Below are 26,429 nucleotides of genomic sequence, written 5' to 3' on the forward strand. Positions count from 1 at the left end.
CCTCTCTCTCTCTCTCTCTCTGGTCTTTACTCTGATCTCTCTTTCTCTCTCTGGTCATTTCTCTGATCTCTGTCTCTCTCTCTCTCTTTTGCTTTTCTTGGTTCTGGTAACCTCATGGCTGTGAATGAAAAAATAACAGTTGGGCTGCAGACAGGGCCTGACCAAGCCAGTTGTAAGCCCTGTCTTACAAGCTCTTGAAACTACTGCAGGCACTGCCATGACAAAGTGTTTGACCTTGAGCAAGTCAGTTGGCTTTTCTAAATTTCTTTACAGGTGACACCACAGATAATCACTTTACTGACCTCAGAGGATTCCTGCCAATAGACTCTTAGAGAGTGGGTCCATATGAACCAAAGGAAACTACAGAACTCCCTGTCTTGAAGGCAAGAATGATGACACTCAGACTGCTGTGCATTCCTGATCCAAAATCCACAATGATAATGCGAAGGGCTGCCACGGAGTGCATACCCACCATGTGCCAGGATAGTGCCAGTGGCTTTATATGGATTGCTTAGTATCCCCACCAGGCTCCAAAGACTAGATCTTAGTCTCTACGCAGAAAGAGAAAGGAAACAGAAGTCCAGAAGTGAAGCAGCATCATTGCTCAAGATAGCATGGCTCACCCTCTGTCTCCATTATGATGGTGCTCATCACCTGAAGCTGATGAAATCGTGGCCTGGTGGAGTCTGCCAGTCCCTGAACTTTCACCCAGGACCTATCCAAGCGATGGTAGGTGTGTGTCTGTGGCTGCACCTCAGGACAGCATCAAGCTGAAACCTCCAACTGTTCACCATGGGGAGGTTTTGACAGTAAACAAAAGACTTTGTCATTTTAGCTTCTTTCCATGGAAAGCATGAGGCTGTTCCTCTGCCAAGGGAAAGTCCCGCCCCCATAAAGTGGCCTGAAATCACGGCCCTGCATCTCCCATCCCGAAGCCATTTGACTGGTGGTGTCTCCTTCCTGCTTCAGGTTTACCTTGCCGCCCTCGCAGTCTCCTCAGAGACCCCATTTCCTTTAATCTAATTCTTATGGAGAAAGAAATGCCACAGTTATTAAAGTGCAGGCTTATCTGTTTCATCCCAGATCTAAGCTGTGGTGATAAATCCCTAAGCTAAACACACACAAAGGGAAATATGAACCTTGAATACAGATCAGAAGAGGGAAGGATGGGAGGGTGAGTGTGGGTCTTTGCTCAGCTACGGGCTGTTCTCCCCCACTTGGGCTTTTGTCTAGAAGAGACTCTTCTTGCTACCCTGCTGATAGGTGGGTACAGCTGAGGCAATGTCCACATTGACATGCTTTCCAGACAGTTCTGGAAAAACATCCACAGATATTCAGTTTTGGAAAAACTGACTCCTTTTGTATCTTGTAAAACTTTTGATGAATCTAAATTGATCGTAACCTCTTCACTCAGCACATGTGAGCTGGGACACAAGGTGCAGGAGACTCCAGAGTTCCTGAGAATGAAGATGCAAGAATCCAAAGGTAAATGGGAAGCAGTCTTCAATTTCAAGGAACCCAGTGATGGATGCACAGGTGGGGGATCACCAGAGAGGTTTCAGTGGGTGTGTTGGCTTCACCACTGGGTAACATTCTACAGCCTCCACATCAGAATCAAAGGTAGAACAGGACACCTTCAGAACTCTCATACATTTCTCCAGCAGTTTCCAGTGCCCTTGTCACTAAAAGTTCATGGTCCATTTAAGGACACCGCCACATGTGTTTACAATGGGAAATGCAGATGGTAGCTACAGCGGTTCATTTCACCTGACAGCTTTTTGTACCAATGGCTTCTGGTAGAAAACATTACATAGTTCCCTTCTGGGCCACATGATGACACAGACTGCTAACTGTCCCCAATGAGCCATTCTCCTCTAGCTGAAGAACTTCCATAGTTTAACTGCGTATAGGCCCATCCCACATGAAATCTCATTGGCTAATGTAAAGCAAGTGGCAGTGGTATGCCAACTATAAGCAGGTGTCCATAAAAACATGGCACATTGTCTTAATTCTTTCTCCCCCCTTCCTAATGCATGGGATGCAGGCACAATGGCATGAACTTGGGCAGCTATCTTGGCCGATGACCTGGAAGCCATATGCTTAGGAAGCAAGAGCTACTAGAGTGAAGGAGCCTGTCCCGTACACTGTAGAGCCACACCATCCCTGGGCCAACTTTGTTTACAGCAGAGACACAGGAATTTCTTTTTTTGTATCATCAACTGTTTTGCTCTCTCTAATGCATTAAATAAGATCAATTCATTCTGTCATTATTTTATTCAAGAAATTATTATTGAATCCTTAAGCTCCAAGATATGTGCACCGGGCATTCTGAATATGCCAAGTGCCACAGACATGTCACTCAAGGCATGTATAGTTGAATGTGTCACTGGTGGTCTGCTTGAGTGGTAAGATGAGTGGTAAGATACACTCATGGCTGCACTATGGTCTAGATCCCTGGGAGAAAGGAGTCTGTACATGCCGAGTAAAAAAGCAGATTATTTGATTGCTCTGACAACATTCATTGGAGAAGGGAAACCTCCACTCAGCTCATCTTCCAACATGCAGAGTATTCCTTTTTGTTGAGAAGGGTCAGACTTCTTAGCTTTTCATTCCAAGCCCTTGCACTGATCTTGCCATCAACAATGTGCTCTCACCAAAATCTTGGAGTCATGTGTGACTCCTCTCTTCCCCTTATACTTTATGCATACTCCATGTGCAAATAGTATCATTTCTACCTTCAAAAAATCTTGATCTATTAATTAGATACCAGTATTGGAACAGCGATATATTTCATAAATCCAGTCACTGTATCACAGTTATGCAAAAGAATACCCTTGAACTGAGAAGATACATTCTGAAGCAGTGTAAGAATGAAGAGTCATGATATAGACAATTTATTCTCACATAATACAGTAATTATGGTGATGGTAGTGGTTATGGTGATGGTAGTAAAGATGATGGTAGTGATTATAGCGATGGTGAGGATGGTGATGAGAAGGAAGAGGAAAGGAAAAGAGGAGGGGGATACAGTAGAATATTAATAACGTGAAGGCACACAGGTGTCCTCTACCATTCTTGCATGTTTTCTAAAGGCTGGATGTTGTTCAAAACAAGGAGTTAAAAGTAAACTCAGAGGCTTTCTCATCTTTTGCATTATGGATGTCCTACTTTAACTTTCCGTCTCTGTCCCATCACCCAGATGATTTAAGAGGGTCTACCCCATGCCCCCTTTTCTACCATGAACCCTCCAGCCTAATAGTGACTGGTGTTAAAAATGCATGGCAGATCCTATGCTCTTTCCTCTGCAGCAAACACTGCAGTGCCTTTCACCACATCAGAATGAAACGTGACATCCTCACGTGACCCACAAAGACCCATTTCTCAGGCTTCATCCACTGCCACATCTCCATCTGTCTTCTCTGTTCTGGCCACACTGGTCTCTCGTTCCCCAAACATGCCAGACACAACCTCCACTCTGAACATTTCTTCTCCGGATGTACACATGTGGCTTGGTCTTTTGGGTCTCTGCTCAGGCTTTCTCCCTCAAATAAGGCTCTATCCTCCCACTTCTTGTCAGTTGCTACTTCTGTTTCCTGCTCTGTATCTCTTCAAAACACTTATTATTACCTGATTTGGGATTGCATGCTTATAAGTTTACTTTCTGTCTCCTCTGACTGAAGGAAAATGCCAGGAGACTGGGGACCTGTGCTCACTCCTGTATCCTTGGTGTCTGACATCCAGTGAATGACCAAAATCACTGATGCAAGGGGCTGGGGATTTAGCTCAGCGGCAAAGCGCCTGCCTGGCAAGCGCAAGGTCGTGAGTTCGGTTCCTGGTACCGGAGAAAAACCAAAACCAAAAAAAAAAAAAAAAAAATCACTGATGCATGAAGGCAAGGGTCAGTGAACCTTAAGCCAAACCTGACTTCCCCTTCCTGGCTCTCAAAGTGCTGTCAATGGGCTGCGGTTCTCCTGCCCTGGACACTTCTCACTTTGAGTCATTATAGCCTCGTCTCCAAGACCCTTTGTCAAGTTTAACCTTACCCATAACCTGGCCCAAGTGAGTCATACGCTGCCAACCCAGCTGGAACTCCCACCCTCCTCATAGACCTCCCACTCCTGGCGACACAGCCCATATGTTGAAAGGAAGAAAAAACTTCCCCTGCTCAGAGCAGCTTTCTCCAGTAGTACACCGAGTTCCACCTCCTTCCTGGCCTTTGTCCCAATTCTTTAATCACTGCCATCTACTAACAGAACAGCAACAACCAACCTTTCCAAATGAACTGCTCACTGCTCCCTCTTGCGAAACTTTTGTCCCTGAAGCATCTCCACCCTCTGAGCTCCTGTTGACTCTGGATTATCATACCATCCTCCTCATGCATTCAACCCTACCTGCCCTTCCAACACTCTGAGATGCCCCTTCTGACCACAGTAACCTCCTTCTAGACATTCTCATCCTGTCATTGTAGTGAACACCTGTGGGGCCGGTGATATTTTTTATAGTCTCATCTTTTTGCTCTTGATTTGAAGCTTCTGAGCCCAGTCTGTGTCTTACCCCTTTCTCACTCCTGTAGGGCTTAACAGGTTCTCAGCACTCAGTCAGTGCTGCACATCTCACTAAGAACGGCTAAGTGCTGCCTCCTCCCCCACCTTTGGTCCCCAAATATGCTTCAGTCATAGGCAATGGATGTTGGGCTCCTGGAGACAAAAATCTCTAAAATTCACTAGCATGCAGTCTGGGCTCTCGCTGTTCCTGAAAGTTCCTCCCACCTGCTGTAGTGTATGTGTCTCCCAAAAGTTCACGTGTTAGAGTTTTGCTCCTCCAATGTGGCAATGCTGGAAAGTGGGGCCAAGCGGGAGATGTGTGGGTCAGGGAGGCTGAGCCCTCACGACTGGGTGAGCGTCTTCCTGAAAGGCTGGAGTAGCTATTGTGGGGCTTATGTCCTTTTTGTCTCTTCTGCACATGTCTGCTTGTCCCTCCACTCTCTACCATGAGTCAAGGCAGCACAAGTCCTCCTCCAGATGACACGCAGGTATAGTCACAGCTACACTCCTGGACTTCCTAACCTTCAGAAGGACTGGCTGGCTCAGGGTCTGATACACATGAGCTGACCACAGATATTCATGAAGTGAAAAGCGTATTAAAAATCCACCATTTGGGTCCAAAGACCCTGAAGTCCTGATGGGACCAGTGAGTCAAATAACAGGCACAAGAGGATGCTTAACTTTGTTCATTGTGAACACACAGAGCATGCTGGTAGCTCTGGGAACAGCTGGATCATTAGACTGCATGGACCTCTTGCCTTAATGAATTATGCACTCTCATACATTCCACAGAAAATGAGCTAAGACTCCCTGTACCACCTCAAGGGCTCCAGACTACAACTGTTCTTCCATCCACCCTGCTGCTACCTGCTTCCCCACCCAGCGCCTCTTGCTTTTGTCACCACAGCATGCTTCTGTCACCACAGAAGGGAAAGTCATTGGTCCCCCATTTTGCCAACTCATGGAGTAATTGAGAATTCTAGCTCCAGCCTCTGTGCTCTGGCTCTCTCCCTCTCACCCACACATCGTTTTGGGAACAGCCAGAATGGAATCTAAATCCGCCTGCTCCCCAGGTGAGCACAGGGAGTAATTAGTGGGACAGTTCAGTGACTCTCCTTCTTCCCTGACCATATGGCGTGATGAGGTTCTGTCTGCCCCCATTCAGGCTGCCTCCATGGTGGGAGGGATGGGGCAGCGCTCTCTGGCCAAGCTGGCCAGCCCTGTGAGGAAATGAGGCAGGACAAGACCCTGGGGTTGGGAGGACGCACTGGGCACAGCCAGCCTGACCAGGGCGAGGGAAGCTCCTCTGGCTTCTGAACTCTGCTTCTGGACACACTTGTTCTAAGCAACCTTGTGCATGCGGAAGCCATTTAGTGCCCAGGATTAAATCCCAGGGACATGGGACTCATTTTAGGAATGGCATGGAATAATGAAAGTGAGAATTAGCTCTTCCTTTCATCACAAGTCTGGCACGAAGAATGGATGGAGATTTCAACACGGGCTTAGCTGTAACTCTGGCCCTCCGGTTGCAGAATCCCAAAAGAAGTGTAATTGTGAGACGGCTCTGGATGGGACTGCCCAGGTCAGACTCACAGCCTGCAATCGATGCACTGGTTACCTGTAGCTGAGCTGCTGAGCATGCTGAGCTGTTCCATTACCCTGTGCCCCTGCAGCCTCTCGTCTCCTAGAAAAGTGACAACATCCCCATGAAGCCTAAGGAAGTGTGCAGCACAGGACCTGTGCATAGTCAGTACTCAGCAAACCTCGGCTAGAGAGGAGGAGAGGTGGGGAGGGGCTGGAAGTGGGCTGGAGAGCCTTCCCCTAAAGCTAAAATACTCAAGCTGCTCCCTTACTCTCTGCAGCCACGAACGCCAGCTGCAAGGTGGTCTGTCCTCCAGCAAGGAGCAGTGTGAGGATAATGCCTGCCTTTCTGCTGAGCAGTGACCTCTCCTGGTGTTCTCCCCATGGCACGAGGTCCAAACACCCAGCCAGGCGCAAGGACAGACCCCCAGCCACCAGACAGGCTGCTCCTCTGACCAGTCTGACTTCTGGACTTGAGCTCCGGAGTAGCTCTCTCCCTGCAGTAAGAGGCTGGGCAAACTCTGTTAGGCCGTGTGATCTTCGACAAGCTTCAGATGCCCTTGGGGACTCAGTTTCCTCATCTATGAAGTGGGCATGATAATACGGCCTGCTGCATAGCATCCTCACAAGAGTCAAGGAAGTCAGTGCATAAAAAGCACTTTTAAAAGTTCTCACAGTTGTTAATATTCCTTAAGCAACAGGCTTCCCTGGAGCCTTGTCGCCATCCCTGGGAGACAGAGGCTCAAGAGCATCTGCAGTGTGTCACAGTAACTCAGCTGTCTCTTGCGAGTCTGAAGAAAAACAGGCACGTCACCTCCCTGGGCACAGATCTGCAGTCTTATGCGGTCTAATGGCCAGTTGTTTCCAGAGCTACCAACACGCTGTCTGTTCACACTGAACAAAGTCAAGAACCCCTTGTGCCTCCCTCATGTGACTTGCTGGTCCCATCAGGACTTTAGGGTCTTCTGACCCAAATACTGGATTTTTAATATGCTGTTCACTTTGTGAATATTTAGTGCTCAGCTCATGTGTACCAGGCCCTGAACCAGGTAGACCTGCAGGGTGAACTGGGCTGACATCAGACATTCCTACAGACCACACAACAAAGAGGTCATGAACACACTTACGTCTCACAGCACAGAGAGGGGAGCACTTCATTATTACCCCCAGTTCATATACAGACCAGGAAACTGAGGCAGAGAGAAGTTATGTAAAGTAAAAAGGCAGAGCTAGAGTCTGGACTAGGGTTAGCACTCTGTCCTAGTGCACCCCACAACTCCCTGCAAGTGCCAGAGAGCCCAGATGCTACAGCCGCCAGAGGTGGGAGTTGCGAGGTGGGGAATCAGAGAACTAAGCTGACATGTGGAGAAAAGGAAGAAGAGATGAGGCAGAGGGAAAGTACACAAAAAGAGAATAGTCCAGCCAGTGCAAAGTGCAAAGAGTAGGCGGAAAGCCAAAAAAGCTAGAGAGAGCATATCTCCAAAAGGAGCCAAACATGTTCACACTGCTGGGGATATAACTCAGGGGCAAGTGCAAGGTCCTGAGTTCAATTTCCCTCCATACAAAAAAAAAAAAAAAAAAAATGTTGAAGCAGCCAGAGCTGTGGCTTTGATGGAGGGAGAGGTAAATGAACTCTAAGACTGTGGGATGGAGGTTGCTGAGCAGAGGAATGGAGGGACAGGCTAACGGGCCAGGGAAGGAGAGGCTGGGACATAGCAGCTTGGCTGTCAGGGAAGAACGAGGCGAGAGGGTAGAGCTGGAGCTTGGGCTCATCCCTTTATAGAAGGGTGCAGAGCCCACCACACGCTCCCGCTGAAGGTATAGAGCAGCAGAGGAGGATGTGGGAGGAGAAGCAATCAGTCAAGTGAGAAGAGGTGGGACAAGCCAGAAATGAACGGGATCTGAGGCACCAGTGGAAGGATGACAGCTGACCAGTAGAGAGGGTCTCATTCAGTGTAATCTTGGGGTTAGCACCCAGAGAGGCATTTTGAAGCCTGAAGTTGTCATCATTTGGGGGAGAGTGATAGCTATCCTTCTCATGATCTGTCACTTATCCCTTTGATTGGAATGCTTTCTATATCAACAAAAAGTGACGGATAAATCACTATGAGGAAATTAGGGTGGAGGAAAACTGAGACCCAGTGTATCAGTCTGCTTCCTGTTACTATAATAAAATATCTGAGGCTGGGTACTTTAGAAAGAAAATAAAGTTATTTAACTCACAGTCCTAGAAATTCAAGGGCATGGCACCAGCATCAACTTGGCTCTGGAGACGGTGTTGTGGAGGATGACATCACAACAGCAGAAGGACACAGAAGAGAGAGAGGGGTTGCTTGGCCAGATAGGAATTCAGAGAGGGAAAGGGCTAGTCTTGCTCTTTTTATAACAACCCTTTCTCTAGAACTAAATTAGGTTCCAATGAGAACCACCTTCACCTCTCTGAGGGCATGTGATAGTTAACTGATTGTGCCAATTCCAGTAAGAAATGCCCAACTCAATTAGATCAGCATAGTTCTGGGTGTGGCTAAGGGGATTTACTGAAGATTTGCTGGGATTGACTGCGTGTGAGGGACAGCAACCAATGGGCTTGCCGCCAGAATGGAATAAAAGAGAAATGAGGAAGGACAGAGCTGCTGCTGTTTCTTTGGAAGAGCTCCAGTCTTCACCTTCACCTTGGACATCATCTCCTGGCTTCCAGCCTCCTGATACAGACTCACAAAGGACACCGCAGTGAGTTTCAGGTCTCTGACTGGACCCTTCGGATCTCCAGCACACAGACAGCCCTTTTACACTCTTCCACATATGATGCTGCAGACCACCACTCTAAGCTAATCATGTAAATCTTTTTAAAGTAAATTATTATATATTTGTATATCTTGCATTAAATCTCTTTATCTAGTAAGCATTAACTGATACAGGGCACATGTCTAATGACCTAATTACTTTCCACTGGAGCCCTTCTCTTAAAGATCATTGGTGACTAAACTTTTAATACATGAACTCTTTGGTGACAAACCACATCCAAGTCATACTGCCTTGGCACATCCTGAAGATCCTGGTCCATGCTCATTTGTCAGCCCTCATAAAGCTTAGCTGAAGCAGCTATAAGCAACACCCTGGCCGGGGGCTCAGGAAGGGCATGAGGGGGAATGGAATTTGATGCTGATAGAGCTTCTCCTGTGGTCTCTGTCTGCTACTGACTCCCCCATAGCATGCCAGTGAGGGGAGGATCCCTACTCTCATTTTAAATGGAAGGAAATGGCACACAGAAAGTATCTGTGGCTTTCTGAGGATACTAAAAGCAGGCAGTGACAAAATAAGAATTCATTGGCTAAATTGTACCCACAGCCCATTTCTGTAAATGAAGCTTTATGGGAACAAAGCCACACCCATTCATTTACCTATTACCTATGGTTGCTTTTGTGCTACCATAGTGAAGACAGGTAGTTGCCACAGTGATCTTATGACCCACAGACCCTTTAACATTTATGACGTGGTCCTTTTCAGAAGGAGTTGGCCAACACCTGTTTAAGAGCCCTGGTCTAATCATGTGCAAGCTATTCAAGCTGAGCTGAGATGTGGACTTTGGTTTGTCTGCTGCTGGACTTACAGGGCATTACTGCATCACTTTGTCTCCTTTATAGAGAAGCATTCTCCTGTGCAAGAAAAAGGCAGAGAAAGTTCTCTCACTGGTCCAGCTTGCTAGGAGAAAGTTGAAGTAGCTGCCCTGTTTCTCACTGACAGCCCATTCCCACTACTCCAATCAGGGCAACCTTATTAAAATATAAATCAGATCATCACACTAAATATAATCCACACTACTCACTGTCATCTCTAAGACTGCACAACTGGCCCATGTCTACCCTTCTATTCTCAACATATCACCTGCTCCTTTATTCTCTGTACAATCACCCTGAAGTCCTGATCCTTGAACATGTCAGCTTTACTTCTGTCTTAGGACCTTTGCACTGGCCTGTCCTGCTGCATGGAATGTGTCCTTGCTATGTCTCCCTATGGGTGAGTTCTTCTAGTAAATCAAGTACCAGATTGTTATGGTTTGTGTCTAGTGTCTGGGTGCTCCCTCAAAGCCTCATGCGGTCATGGGGCAGGCTTTTACAGTTTCACTAATTATGGGTGTGAGAGCTATGCCTACCCTGGGGTGGACAGTTTGCATATGTAAGGGAGAGGAAGAGGCTGCGTGTCACCATTCCTTCCTTTTGTGCTTGTTGCTTTTGCTGTGTTGCTCAGCCTTGGCCTTGAATGGTTGCCCTCCGCCATGTGCCACCCTGCCTTGTAGCCAGCCAAGTATGTACTGAAACCTCCACAAACTGTAAAGGAAATAAACCCAAAGGATAAACTTTGGGCATCGGATATTTTATCCCAGCAATGAGAGAAAAGCAACCAAGACACAGCTCAAATGCCATCTTAGACCATACTACCAAAGGCCACTCCTTTTCCCCAGTGTTTCTCAAAGATGTCACCTGCCTGAATTCTGAAGTTATTTCCTTGTTCACTTTACATCTCCTGCAATATAGTGGGAGTTCTATGAAAGGAGAGGCTTTGTTTTGTTCATGACTAAAACCTAAGGTGCCACTTAATCTGGAGTGTCAGCTTGAATGGATTAAGATGTTCTTGGAGAGTTGACTGGGTTTTGAGGGCACTAACCTCATCAGTGGGGTAATGCATTGATGAGTTTATAGCTGAATAGTCTATTGGGGCTGGAGTCTAGGAGGAAGTGGGTCATAGGGGCATGACCTTAGGGACTATATCTGGTCCCTGGCACCTTCCTCTCTGGCTCCTTCCCCATCTCTGATATCCAGATGCCATAAGATGAGGAGCACTCCTCAGCCACACTCTATCACCATGCCTTGGAGTCAGAGAACCATGGACTGAAGCCTCTGAAACTGTGAGCCAAAATAGTCCTCTCCTCTTTTAAATTAAGGGTATCAGATATTTTGTCCCAGCAACAGAAAACTAAAGAATACACTGGAACTAAAGTGGATACTAGATACCACTAACATTTAGATCAGCTCTGTTCAATTAAATATAATGTGAATTACAGATCTGAGCTACACATATACTTTTAAATCTTTCAGTTGCATCAAAAAAAAAACAGAAAGAAACAAGCGAAAAATGATTTTAATGTGGCTAGAGACCAACATATTGAATAGTGCAAACTTAAAGTAGTATTCTTGTGCCAGGTGATGCCCTGATAGGCTTTACATTCATATTCATGTTTAATGTGTGTTGCCTTCCATCTAGGTGATGCATGCACTCTAACTTGCATGGAAGCCAAGCAGAGGCTGAGCCAGTGATCTCACTATCCCCAAGGTCAAAAGAGGCTATCATCTCTGGAACAAAACAGCTCTGTTTGCTTAGAATTGACAAGAAAATAAAGATTTAATTTCCCTTGAGAAGCTGGGGTGATCCAAATGCTTCCTGGAGTTCAGATATATAGCCTAGATTTTCTGTCTCCATGGGCAGCTTTAAAACCTATCCCTGGGAACAGGGACTCTGGGCAATTTGGACCTCCAAGGTATGTTCCAAGGAATCTTTTTGGGAAGGCAGATTGAGCAAAATAGAAACGCTTACCCTGGATTGTGTCCTCTCTAAGCCTAGACATGAAATGAAAGCTCCCAGCTTCTGGTTGTGCTGAGCCATAAAGTACTGAATTAGTCCCCGATAGAAGGAGAGGGGTCGTGGGGTTAAGTAAGAAGCCCGGCATTGAAACCAGGGCCTCCCAGCTTAGTTCCTTACCCAGTGCCCAGCCTGAATCCATACCGATTTTAAAGAGAGGGCTACCAAGTGGACTAGACCCATATACAGCTACATAACCAATACCTATGCCCTGGCTGCTGTACCTCTTCAAGTGCAGGGACATCCTGTCTTCCATGCATTCCCCACCCCCCACACAGTTACTACACAGATAGAACTTTCCAAGCAGTGTTCTTGTTCTAGGATGCCACAGTGCTGAAAAGATAAAATCCTCACCTACACAAAGCTAATATTCTCAGGGATAGTGATGCTAAGGAAATGAGCTCCAAACAGATGATGTTAGAAGAGTAAGTGCTCAGAGGAAAACAAAGCAGGAGATGAGAAGACATGACAGTTGGAGAAGCCTCTCTGAAATGGTGCCAGTTGAGTACTGAATTTCATAGTACAAATATCTGGGTTTGGAGAACTTAAGGCTACAAGAACAGAGAGGGGAAAGGCCCTTGAGGTAATATAGTCAGTGGCATAGGGAGAGACGGTCAAGAAGGCCAATGTGTCTAAAGACCATAGAGAGGGGCTGGTGGTAGAAGCAGGTGAGAGAGGTTTGAAGGTGGCCAAGTAGGCCACCCAGCTGTGGCAAAGGCTTCCCTGTTCACTGCAAAGTCGTTATTCGTCTCTCTATGAAGCTTACAGGGTTCCTGCCCCTGGTTCCTTGAGTCTGCCACTCCAGGCTATGGCTTTGACTACAAGCAGGATGGCTGATTACTCATTTATACAATGCACAGTGATGTTTAGATGGAGCATAAGTGGCTATCAAGGTTGCAGAACTTAAAGGTATCTATCAAGATTTAAACAGAATTTAAACTTAGGATCTCACTACTACTGCTAGGGATGGCATCCAGACATCCAAGACAGGATCTTTGAGAGAAGCACAGACAAGGCAAGCATGCTAGGTCTCCCTTCTTCTCCATCTATGAGAACTAAGCCCACACCAAGCCTCTGGATCCTGAGATCAGGGGACCTGCAACACTAGACATTGTGCAGCTTCTAATGACTCTGTTTTCTGGTAGTTTTCCCATCAGCTCTGACATTTTTACTTGTGTCTCCTTCTCCCTCTATCGCCATTCATATCTGCACACTGACTCCTCTATCTCTCATAGAAGCCTGAGTGCTTCCCTTTGCCCCATCTTCAGTGAGAGGACTTCTGTCTACAGCCCCCTGACTCTGACCAGGCAGTCTCCACCTTGCTCAACCGAACCTCCACAATCTTTAAAGGATATCTTCCGCACTTACAGTCACCCTACAAAGCCAGTGCTCAGAGTTTGCTGAACATAAGAACAGTATAGGAAATTTGCAAAAATATTACTATTATTGATCAAGTTCTACTCCAGACTAATTAAATCAGTCTTTGTGGTAGATGCCAGGCAGTAGTATTTTCAGAATTCCCTAACCAACTGCAGTGTGCAGCCAGGACTGAGAATCACCATGATAGAAGGCTCTGTTTTAGCTTCAACATGTGTATAAATCACCTCAAATTCTTGTTTAAGTGCAGTTTCTGATTCAGTAGGTCTGGGAAAGAACCCAAGATTTTGCATTTTCAACTAGCTCCCGTGAGATAGTTGCTGCTGTTCCACGGACCACAGCTTGAGTAGCAAGGTCTCTAGGCAGCCAGATTTGAGGACTGGCTGACAGACATAGGCTTCACTAGTTTTCTATAAGCTAGTAAAAGTCCACTGTGGAGTTCCCTTTAAAGTTGGGAAGGGGTAGCTGGGCATGGTGGTGCACACCTGTAATCCCAGTACTCTAAGAGGCAGAGGCCAGAAAGCTTCAAATTTAAGCCCAGCCTGGGCAACCTTAGTGAGGCTCTATTTCAAAACAGGGTGGGGGGAAAGTAGGCTGGGGTTCATTCCTCCATACTGGAAAAAAAAATTTTTTGGAAGGGGCTTACTGTGCCAGTTAAGGTGAAAGACTCTTACATGAAGTGACAGACTGTTCTGTCAATGTGAAATCAGGAATTCCCATATCTAACAAATACTATGTTTCCTGTTCTGGAAATCTAGCTGAGTATCCACTATATAGTAAGCACTCAATAAGTGGCACTTTTGGTACATGATTGCCATCATTTTTATTATTACTGTGGGGCCCTCACTACAGTTCCCAGACCAAACAAGTGCATTTGTTTCCAAACCCTGACCCATTTCAGACACAACTTCATGGATGCTCTTAGTCTAAGGATACCAATGCATTACTTAGGGCTCTCATTCATTCAACTCATTTTCCAAAAGCTATAGATATACTTGCATAGCCTGGTCTTGGTTAACAATGTTTGCTATGAATGGGGACCTATTTAAATGCTCTGCTTGGTTTAACTCATTATATTCTTAACACAACTCTAAGCATTTGGAGGTAATAATCTCAGTAGCAGGGATCATATATACATACATGAGGGTGCCAAGACCAAAACTGAGCCGATGATTTTCCCGTGGTTCTCTAATTCTAATTGTAAGTGATTTCCCTAAGGTGCAGGTTCTTATTCAGCAGGTGAGGTGAACCTGAGATTCTGCATGCCTCACAAATCCCACATAACAGCACTGCAGCAGGTCCAATGACAGCACTTCAAACAGCCAAGCTACCCATATGTTATAGTGGATCCTGGTATTTCTGGATCTCTCTCTTAATATCCCCCCTGAGTCCTCCTACTGCTTTACTACAATTGGTGGCTGGTTGATTTGGTGAGTGGCAAAAAATCAAAGTAAATTTCCACTTTGAACATCTACCCAAAGTTCTGTAAATTTCTGCTCAAATTGCAATATTTTGTGGCAAAAAAATTCGCTATTTGGAAAAGCACTATGTTTGTTATGAGCTACAGAAGATATAGCATGTTGTGAAACTGCTTTTACATTTTGGTTTCATGACTGGGAATGTTTTCTGGGCCACAGAAACCATTTTCATCTCTAAAAGCAATATGAAGAGCTACAATTTGACAAACACAGGGAGGGAACTCTTGAAACATAGGAAGTGAATCATGTTAACTGTAAAACCTCCATTCTCAGCTCAGTACAAGACAGGATGTGTATGGAAACTACAAGAAATGACAAAACTTACTGCCCAGAGATGGGTACCTACGAGCAAATCATAACTGTCCATTTATTCAGGCTGGATTCAGTAGCTGGGAACTAGCTCAGTTGTGAATGAGGCAGAAAAGCTGAACACAGAAGTGAAAATAAACAATCAGGGGTGCTTTTGAGGTCAGAGTGACCCAACTCCCAGAGTCACGGGCCAAGCTCTAGAGGAGACTGACTTCAAATGGTGAATCTTTGGGAAAATAAAAAAACCCCTATTCAAAACTGGCAAGGATGTCAAGGTGAGCCTACACAATGATCGATGGTTATGAAGATTAGTTAGAATGGTGTCCTTACGTCATTTCAGAGCCCAGTAATTCTCACACTTTCTCTTACGGAAAGTCTTAAACATCTTCCTTCCTTCTCAGATCACTCTCCCATCAATTAAATCATGATCTCTAGGTAACAGTCTCAGGCATCCTTAATTTTTAAAGCTCCTCAATGATTCTAATGTGCAGTCCAGTTGGGGAATCATCGGCATTCCAAGTCGGCACTCATGCATGAAGGAATCCATCTGGGCCATTGATTCTTCACTCTGGCTGCATGTTAGAATCAATTGGTGGAGATTTTTTTAAAAAAATGAGTGATATTCATCCCCATTCCTAGAAACCTAGTTAATCTGTGGAGCTTGGGCATCAGCATTTTTAAGAACTCCCCTGCAGCCAGGCAGACGACCACTGCTCCAGATGTTTTTACCACTATTCTGCCCGTTGCTTCCATTTAAAGATCCAGTATGTTACAGATGAAAATGTACCTTAGACTCTGCAAAGGTAGAGCCCTCATTTTACCTTTAAACTGGGGATGTCTAGCTTGGGAAGGAGGGTCTGTGACTCTCCTTAAATCCTATGCAAACTGCTGGATGAATATACACATTCATTTCTGTATATACATACAGATCTTCAAGCGAGAATGTCGTTAGCTTTTGTAAGTGTTCAAAGGATTTAAAATTATATTAAAGACAAATGTGACTTCACATATTTAAGCAAGTTAAATAATGAAATATTTAAAAGAAAATAAATTTGATCTTGGTAGCACCTCTGCTAGTATTGGATATGGGCACTCCTATGCCACTTAGTGATTGCACATCTTTATTGTAAGTTTAGTTTAACCCTACAGCTCATTATTTGAAAAACTGCAGAGTACTGGATGTGAGCCCCCAAGAGATAAATAACAAAGTACAACAGAAACCTGGAAAGTGGGTTCAGTACCGGTTTTCTGGTGAGGCTTGCACTGAGATATGACTTATCACGATAAAGACAATGTCTGCTCAGATATTTCGATTTCATGTTCCCCACTGGGTAAGGATATTATGGTTTTCCAATCCTGATTGCTGTTAACTATTTGCTTGATTTAAATATTAGTTTTCTCTCTTACTAATCATGTGACCATGAGAAAGTTACTCGACTTTTTTTAACACCATGAAGTGTTCATAATGGAAGTACTTTTAAGATTGTTGTAAATAAAGTGCTCAGCATGATGTTTGGCAAAGAGTAAGTCTGTTAAATATGCACGTTATATTGCTGCTGTTACTGATGCTTTTCTTATTATTAACACCATTATGACCTTGCCCAAGTTACTAAACATCCTGGAGCTTTACTTATTGATCCACAAGATAAGAAAAATAAGTCTAACTCAATTTCTTTCGCAGCGTTATAGTGATAACCAAGTAAAAAATGTAGGCGATACAGTCAGCCCTTCATATTCCACAGGTTCTGCATCCAACTGCAGGATTCAACCAACCGCAGGATTCAATCCAACAGATTTCAAAAATATTCAAAACAAATTGCATCTGTACTCAATCAGTACAGACATTATTCCTTAAACGATACAGCATAACAACTACTTACAGAGTATTTACATTGTGTTAGATATTACAGGTAACCTAAAGATGATTTAAAGCACACAGAAGAATGTGTACAAGTTATATGCCAACACTATGCCACTTCATAAAAATGACTTGAGCATCTGCACATTTGGTATCGTCAGGAGTTCTGGAACCAGTTCCCTCACACATACCAGGCTCAATTGTATATCATCATTATTATATGGCAACTCATCATGTATCCAGGAAATTTCTAGCCCACAGAAAAGGGTGGTCCTAAAATACAGACAACATTTCCAGCTTCAGGAAGTATTCTGAGATTCCAAGAGTTGAGCAGGCTCTATAACTGAGTGCAAGATTTTTTTGTTGCACATCCACCGTTACAGTCAGCACAAGCTTTCCCACACACAGGTGAGTGGACGGCTATATTCATTCCACATGGCTGCTGCATACTACCTCTCAGAAAACAGAGTTAAATCAGTCACTCAATAAATCACAGGTGCCCCAAAGCATAAGCAGCCCTCATCCAGCCCAGACACAGACCAGCAGTGGTTCCTCTCACACCACAACCTTCCCAGGAAAAGGCCCCAGTCCACCAGGACGCTCCTCCTTACGCAGAACTCTGCAATCTGGCCCACCAGAGAAGAAAATCACTGAATCCTTTCAACAGTCTCAGCAAAGGTTCAAGGCGATCGGCGTACACTTACCTGGAGTCTGCTTGGCTGTGCGCACAGGGGTGTAGTGGTTTTTGGAGGATGATCTGACCGGCGTGTTATCTTTGGGAGAGGTATCAATAGCCGAGATAGTTTCTCTTTCACAGTGTGCTATGGGGATTGGTCCCTGTTGTCTTAAGATGTCAGCCAGAGCCCTAGAGGAGGAAGAGATCACACAGTGAGACTCTCATACACACAACCTCAGAGGGAAGTGGCTCACTTTTGTAGGTCCTTTGAGTTCTGCACCTAGGAAAAGAGACAGAGTCATGGCATTCAGTATTCAACAGCCACAGCCTTATCTGGTGCTGGGCTCAGTGGGTAGGTTACTGGGCCTGAGGGCACAGATGCTAAAAAGCTGTGATTATAATTGTCCTGAAATTTATTCCATATCAGCAAACTCTGAGCTCCTTTAAAATACTGGCTCCCCAAATATTCACCAACACCATCCAGAATCGCCAGAGAATGTGCAGTGGAACACCACCCTGGAAAAGGGCTGGCACCACCAGCCTCACACGCAGCAGCAGGATACTAGCTATCAGGGGAACCGGCCTCTCCTGCAGACATGGACCAGGATGTGCTAGGTAGCGGTGGCTCAAATAAGTACAACACACCATTCCTACTGTCAAAGAAAGGTGTGATATAGCTGCCAAGGCAGGATGTTCAGATAAAAAGATAAATATCAGAACACATGGATGGTGCAGACAGTGAAGGCAAATGGAGTTTAGAAGTGGCAGCAGTTACAGAGGAAAAATATCCACAGGGAAAAAGAAAGACACACAGAGGCTCTGCCTAAGTAGAGAGACGAACCCCACTCCAGACACTCAGTGACCCAGAGAAAGCAGGTTTCATTTATTCAACCCCTACCTTCAACAACCAAACATATTTCTTGAAGACTTGGCACACAATGGTCCCTGCAGGAACAGAGGTAAATAGGACCCCGTTCCTGCCCTCTAGGAACCCACAATTTAGGAGTAATTGCTCCCCCACTTAGTTTCAAACAGAACTCCCTTAGTGGACGACATAGGAGATCGCCACTGGTCGTGGAACAGAGACAACCAGAGCGTGGATGAGTGTGGACAAGCCACAAAGACTACATTTAGATAATGTCCCTGGGTCCCGCTACACCTGTTTTAAACCAGCAGGATAAAGACTCTTCCATGTGCTTTGGGTGTCCCTGAGGGGTGGGGTAGGTGAGGCAGCATGACTCCAGGCCTCTCTGAGCCAGCCCTGCCCAGCCGAGATCATGCCCAGCCCAGCCCATGGCTTCCTTCACATCCTAGACCAGCTCTAGTACTCTATCCCTCTGGAAAGTGACAACCACAGCAGTGTCTGAAAGTGACTGGTTTCCTCCCATTATGCTTCTTGTGACACGCTGAACCTTCTCAGAAGAGCATCAAGTTGGCAATCTTATCATTTAGTGGCATTTATATAGCAATTTCAGATTTTCAAATGCTTTCCCTTCACTGGATTTCTTTTCTCTCAGCCTGTCAAGGAAAAAAGAGACACATATCACCACCCCCACTCACTTCCATGGACCTACCAGTCAGGCAGAACACAGAACCGTTCAGGAAAAAGAGATAGGGAAGGCGTCAGTCTGGGGCCATACATCAGTCAAATGAGTCCTAAGAATAATGAAAAAGCATTGGCCTAGAAAGTCAAGAGTTTTAGGTTTAAATCTCAGCTCTGCAGTGATTAGCCATGAACCTTTGGGCAGATACATTAACCTCTAAAGTTGAAATGGAATCACTTCTTCCCCACTGGGAAGACAAAGGGTTAAACTAACAAATCTTCTGAGACCCCTTCTGATTCTAGTGTTTGGTAACTTTACTTTGTGTATCTTTTTAACTTCACACTCATGCAAGAACCCTAGACTCTTTTATACTTCTGATGATCAAAGACTCTTCCCGACCATTTTTCTGTGATAAGAAAATAGTGAGCTATAAGTTATAATAGACATATAGGCCAACGGAATAGAATTGAAAGTCCCAAAATAAACTCATACATCTCTGGTCAATTCGTGTTTCATAATAGTGCCAAGATTATTCATTGGAAAAAGACACTTTTCTTTTCAAAAAATCATCCTGGAACTAATAGTTTTCCAAACATAAAAGAATAAAGTTATGCTCTTATCTCATATTATACACAAAAATCAATTTAAGATGGGTCATATACCTAAATATTAGTGCCGAAGCTATAAACTCGTACATGAAAATATGGGAGTAAATCGCTGTGACTTCTCATACTTAACAATGGTTTCTTAGAACATCAAAAGCACAAGAAACAAAAGAAAAATAGATGAAAAACATTTGTGCATCAGAGGATATCATCAATAAAATGAAAGCCTATTCACAGAACAGGAGAAAATATTTGCAAAACACAGGTCTGATAAGACTTGTATCCCAAATATAAAGAAACCTTACAACTCAAGAATTTTGAAGAAGTGAATATCTCAATTTTAGAAAGGGCAAAGGACTTAAAGAGGCATCTCTCTAAAGAAAATATCCATGAAAAGTAGTAGTTCAGTATGGTTAAGCACTAGGGAAATACAAATCGAAACCACACTGAATGCCATACCTATTCATACACACTAGCATAGCTACAAATAAAAAGGCAGATAACAGCAAGTGTTGACAATTTAGAGAAACAGGAGTCTTCAAACTCTGCTAGAGGGAATTTAAAATAGTGCAGCCCCTTTGGAAAACAGTTTAACAATTCCTCAAAATGTTAAACCCAGAATGAATATGTGGCCCAGCAATTCTACTCCCAAGTACTCACAAGAAAAATGAAAATACAACTACATAAAACTTTATATGAAGGTTCATGGCAGCAGTATTAGTGAGGGCCAACGAGTGGAAACAAGCCAGACATTCATCAGTTGGATACATAAACAAAATGTGGATGTAGCCACACAACAGAATTATTCAGTCATAAAAAAGGGAAGAAATAATGACATATGCTATCCCAGGGAAGAATCTTGAAAGTGCCACATTAAGCAAAAGAAGCCAGTCACAAAAGACTACATTTACATTAAATGTCCAGTTCATTAAATCTACAGAGATAGAAATAGCAGACTTGTGGTTACCCCAGGGTTAGGACAAGGCTGAATGAGGAAAGACTAGTGCTTGTAGATAGTTACATCTCAGTTGTTACTGCTGAAAAGTTTCTAGCCTGCCTCTTGCCTTCCAAGTTCTTATAAAGACTCCTACTTCTCCGATGCCTATGAAGGAGAATGGCATCAGGTGATTCAATCCATTCCCTTTGATTAGCCAAGACAGAGTCTAATCAGCAATTCTCAACTGGATGATTTTTTTGTCCCCTCCTGGAATATTTGGCAGTATCTGGAGACATTTTTGGTTGCCACAATTACAGAGAGAGGTGGTACTGGCAGCTGGTTGGTAGAGGCTGGGGATGTTATTCAACTTCCTACAATGCACAAGATGCTCCTGGTGGCAAAGTATTATCAAGGCCAAAATACCAATAGCAGTAAGGCTCACAAACCTTCACTGACACCTACTCAGCAGCCAAGGAAGTAGAGGCTTCATCCTCAAGGCAGGGCTGCCTTCCTGAAGGCCAGCAGGTTTAGTGCTTGCTGCTGGACAACAAGTAATATCTCTGGGTTACAGTAAGACTGCTTCCTCCTGTCTCTGTGCCATAGAGTGAAAGGAAATAACTTGGGAGAGGGGGCTTTGGATACCCAGTAGTCTGCCCTGTGCTGGGCAGCAGACACAAGCAGGAGGACAGTACTGAAAACTGTTTCTAAAGCCCTACCATGTGTTGTCCCTTTGAGAAGCATGATAACCATGGAAATGCTCCTGGTCCCACACCTGCTCCTGAACCCTTCCCCCAGATCCAACCCTTCCCAGTGTCCTCTGGCTACTAGAAACCCTCATCCCAGACCACATGGCCTTAGGAGCAGGTGCTCTGCCAGCTACCCCTCCCATCCCCTTAGCTCAGTGACCTCCCTCTTTGTTCTGGTTCTTTGCCATCTTCCATCCCTTGTTCTCCAGGGTGCTCAGTAAATATTATTCTAATTCTGAAATGCACAACCCTGGTCTCAGCTAATTAATTTGGATCTGCTGGAGGAAATGGGTTAAGGCCTGAGCTACTTTCTAACCACAGGAAAGAAAATTAGTCATTGAGGAACAGTCAAAACGACTGTTTTAAGTCGGCAGGGCAGCAGCTTTCCGGGGTGGATAGGATGGTTGACAGACAATGATGACAGAAAGGAGAGGAGAGGGGAGAGACAGAGACACACAGACAGATAGGCAGGCAGGAAAGGAAACAGGTGGGGAGAAATGAGAGAGACAGAGACAGAGATAGAGATGGAGGGGGGGGGAGAGAGAGAGAATGAACTCCTAAGAAGAAAGAACAGGAGAAAAGAAAAAGAAAGAGACACTGCAGACCAGAAGCCAGAGAGGGAAGGTGACAAAGTCAGACAGAGACAAACAAGTACAGAGTGGAAAAGGGAGATAAGAAATGGAGTCAAAGGGAAACTCAATTTGAAAGCAGTTCAGAGGACAGAGACATTCAGAGATGGGAAAGAGGGCCAGACAGAGACATCCTGAGAAAAAGAAATTCAGAAGGAGACACACAGAGCCAGCCACACGAGGGAGTGAGGACAAGGGTGCCAGCCAGAGGCCTGGGAGTTGCCCCACCTCAGCCGTAACAATCACAGATGTCCTATTTGAAGCATCTGAAGTGAAGAACACGCTCCACTTTAAGCCCCTTCCCTGCAGGCCACTTTTGCTGCAGTATCTGATCTATCAAACAAAAGAATTCTTTTGCCTGAATTATCTGGATTATTGCCCGGGTACATTGCTCCCGTCCGCACATGTCTCCCTTGGCTTGTTCTGATGCATGGTGGATGGGGGAGAATAAGTTAACTGGACAGCAAATCTGAGAAGGGAAAACAGTCATTCTGATCACTCAAGTTAGGAACTTCAGTCTTCTTCAGTCTTCAGCATTGTGTATCCATCATCTGGATAATGAAAATACCACCTTACCTTTGCACAGCACTCAGTAATTTCTAACTGTGTTCCCCTGTGCTGACTTGAGCCGGGGCATCCTTCTCACATTGTGACTGCCTCTTCCGTACATCTCTTTCCTACAAATCTTCAGCTTTAATGACTCTTTCTGGTCTTTCCAGCTGGGCTGCTAATTCAGTAAACACCAGTTAATATTTGGGCGTGGAGAAACAATCAGTAAATGAGTGATTCAGGTCAAGATCAGTTATTTATTTGCTTAAAAATGTTGCCAGTGGCCCCAAGGAAATGAAAGTATATTTGAATTTCCCTAAGAGCTTAGTTATCTCAATGCCTATAGGGATTAAGCACAATCAACATTCTGACATGCTACCACCTGCATTCAAGACATGAAAACTTTCTTAAAATGCAAATGACTTCTCTTTAGCAATAGAAAAATAAACAAAACCTTGTAACTTTTCTTCATGTCTTTCCTGCTAGAGAATTTAAGGACTATCATTTATTGAGTGATTACTATGTGGGAAACACTAGGTTAAAATCTTATATGCATTATATCCTATAACGTCAAAACAACCTTATATGGTATGGGTAGTACCCACATTTTGCTAATGAAAAAAACAAAGATTTTGAGAAGTTAGATGGTTTGCCAAAGATCACACAGGTCTTAAACAGTAAATCCAGATTTCAAAGCATGTAGGTTAAACTACAGATACTAATTATAGTTGTATACCACTAGAATACCCATCCCCAAATACATCCATCTGTGCATCTATCCAGTTATCCATCCATGTGTCCATTCATTCACCACTCATCCACTGATTCATCTGTGCACCCATTCTTCCATCATCCACCCACTGATCCATCCACTGATCACCCATCCATCTATGCATCTATCTACTGCATCCATCCACCCACCCATACATTTCCCCATCCACCCATCTTCCTATGCATCTATTATTCATCCACCCATCCATCCACCTGTCCATTCATCTACTCACCCATCTACCATCCACCCATCCATCCATCTTTCAATCCATTTAATCACACTTTGTTTTTCACCTCCCATGTCCCTCCAGTGTTTGCTCAATAATGAGATTTTAGAGGGGTTCAAGCTTCAGAGGAAAAATCTGCCCAGATCTAAGAACTCAGCTGCCACTCAATTGCTTAGTTTTATTCATCTTTGTAAGTCATTAACATCAACAGCTTTGAAACTTCCTACACTATTTTAGCAGCCAACCATTTTGTTGGATGAAATCCTGCACAGAACCCCAGCATATTTCACTACCTCTGCTCTGCATGAGGCCAGGTGAGAAGCCAGAGCCCCACTCTCCGGTGCTCTGCCCCTGCACCCAGGAGTTCCTTATCTTCGTGGACTTCCCGAGTTTGAAAACAAATGTGACAAAAGTAAAACCTACGTCCCCTCAAATTAAGTGAGGATCTTAAGTGTGGCCTGCTCTTTTTCTCTCAATTAAGATGTTGTTCATGAGACCTCCACAAACACCATTGCTCACTGAGGCAGGCGATTGGAAACCAGACTTTGGCCTCTGCCATGTCCCAGGGTTTGTGAGTCACGTAGATGCTGCAGAAGGAAAAAGATAAGCTCAGTTCATGTTCAATAAGTTTTTTTCCACACCAAAAGCAAAGCAAATAGGATGGTTTAGAGTCCTAATCATGCCTTTTCTCTCTGCAGGGGAAGTAGAGAGAAATTGATGTCAGTGGGTACGTATGATAAAAGGCCAAACAGATGAACTATCCCATGAAAAAGCTGCTCTGGTTAACATTCTTAGTACTAAGAAATAATAAGAACACTCTTGTTTTTGAAGAATTTTCTAAAAGCATTCCTGCCTAATTAAGTAGAGTATACTGAATATAATTAATTCCCTTTTTTAAGTATGCAAGGCTCTTTGTGAGAGGGCCATCAGTCTAATCTTCAGTTCTCATCACACAAAAAGCTAACTAAAATACAGCCTAGGAAATGGAACTATACATATAAAAACTGTAGGACAGATCGTGGAAGTTGGTTTTAATTTTTTGCATAAATCTCTGATAGCTGCTTCTTTTATATTTCTCCTACTAGTACAGTATAGACATTTAATTCCTGTTAAATAAAGGATTCCAGTTCTTTGAATCCTGAGTGATTGATCCTTAACTTGACACTGAAGTTGAGGGATAGCTGACATCCTCTTCAACCTCCTCCTCACACACTTATCTCCTGGACAGTCAGAGTTCTTTCATCCTGTAAAATATTCACTCGAGACAATCCAAGTGAATATATTTTTAATAAACATAGACCAAGGAGAATGGCTTAATTTGGTTCTCTCTCTTCCCAGTTCTCTCACAGTCCACTTGAAAAACACAGCTGCAGGCTTTGTGTGTGCACAAGACTGCTTTCCTCATACAGAGAGGCTCAGAATGGACGAGGAGTTCTCATCTGTTGTGTTAACAATGTCCATGCATCTGCACTGAGCTGCTCTGCAGGTCTGAGTTGTCCCCAGCACAACTGGAATTCATCATGGCCAATAAACATTGTGGGAATCTGTGTGGGGAGACATAGCATGCTCGTTTTGGTTTCCAGGCAAGCAGGGCCCACTGCTCTACCCTGGTGGGTACCTACCCTGGGGTTGTCAATACATGACCAGCCACAAGCTAGGGAAAGAGTCACTGTGCATCTCCCACCAACCCCATTTCATTCTTAATAGTATCATCTCCATGGATGACATTTCTGGCCTCATGAAAATGAAAATTTATTGAGTCCTGGGAAATTCAGAAGCATTAGTAATGGAACTAGACTATTCAGAAATACTCGCATTGATTGTCTGAGGATGAACCAAAGATCTGAATGTGTCAAGTGTACCACGGAAAATGAAAGTGCTACCCAAGATCTGTTAGCAGAGCCACATGGCCAGCCAGATGGTACACAAGTTCATAAACGCACCTGTGTGCAAGGCACAAATTGACTGCTGCTGCTGTTGTATTGTTGCTTCTATTTTGTTTTGCTTTTTGCTACCAGCACAGTCCTAAATCTCTAGATGAGCAAATCACAGGCAGCAAGAGCTGATGACTAAACACTGAATTCTGGAGCCGAGTGCCTAAGTTGTAACTCTGCTCACTTAGTACACTGGTGAGCATTAGCTAACTACTTAAGAGCTCTGCGGCACTGTTTCCTTATTGAAAAACTAAGGCCAAAATAATAAAGTAAAAAATAGTATCTACCTGTTAGGGTTATCATGAAGATTAAATGAGTTAATATTTGTAAAGCTTGTAGAACACAGCCTGGCGCCTAGGAAGTACTATGTAAATATTTAAGCAATAAATAAACCCAAACACAATTTCCTGATGTCTACACAGGCTCAGCCTACCACAACCAAGCCACAGGTGGAAAAGGAAAATTCCGAAGGACTGACTTCATAATGTCACATTGGCAAAATTCTTGAGTCACACTGGTACAGCTGTGACTGGTCACCCTGGCAGGGACCACCCACGGTCCACACTTTCTCCTTGGGTTAAGGATGGAAATCCATATGGTCACACACCAGTTTTTGCCGAACCCTGAACTTGGACCTGAAGAGTTAAGTGCAAATAGAGTGGCTCTTTTTCTTCTCCACCAGCCCATCACAGATTGTGCTGCCGCTTGCACGCAAGCAAGTGTCGAGATGAAGGCCCACTGAAGAGCAAACAGATTCCAAGCCGAACAAAACAAATGGGAATTCTAAAGGGACACAGCCAGGCAAACACTTCAAGCTGGATGGAGCAACATTTTCTATAAAGGATTCAGTTATTTGTTTTCTTTCTCTCCCTTTTTATTTTTTTCTTCTTTCTCTCTTTCTTCCTTTCACCCATATTCCCCTTTTCTTCTTCAAAGGAATGATAAACATTATTGTTGTTTCCATGCTCAAGTACACTCATTTCAGTGCAATCACTACAAGGATGGGGTACACTAAAAAGATCACCCC

The 26,429-nt window shown here is 44.3% G+C and overlaps 1 protein-coding gene across 1 annotated transcript in view; it reads right to left on the reverse strand.

The window, feature by feature from the left end:
- Window positions 1–26,429, reverse strand: part of Shisa6 (shisa family member 6) — a gene marked incomplete at its 5' end in the record, with an annotated part of 297,390 nt that overhangs the window by 258,557 nt on the left and 12,404 nt on the right. The window contains one exon of the mRNA XM_005399742.2: window positions 17,489–17,649. Coding sequence (XP_005399799.1) covers window positions 17,489–17,649 — 161 coding nt within the window. The remainder of the gene's footprint in view (window positions 1–17,488; window positions 17,650–26,429) is intronic.

This window comes from Chinchilla lanigera, unplaced genomic scaffold (genome assembly GCF_000276665.1).
Source record: "Chinchilla lanigera isolate Chin_1 unplaced genomic scaffold, ChiLan1.0 scaffold00066, whole genome shotgun sequence".
NCBI lineage: Eukaryota > Metazoa > Chordata > Mammalia > Rodentia > Chinchillidae > Chinchilla > Chinchilla lanigera.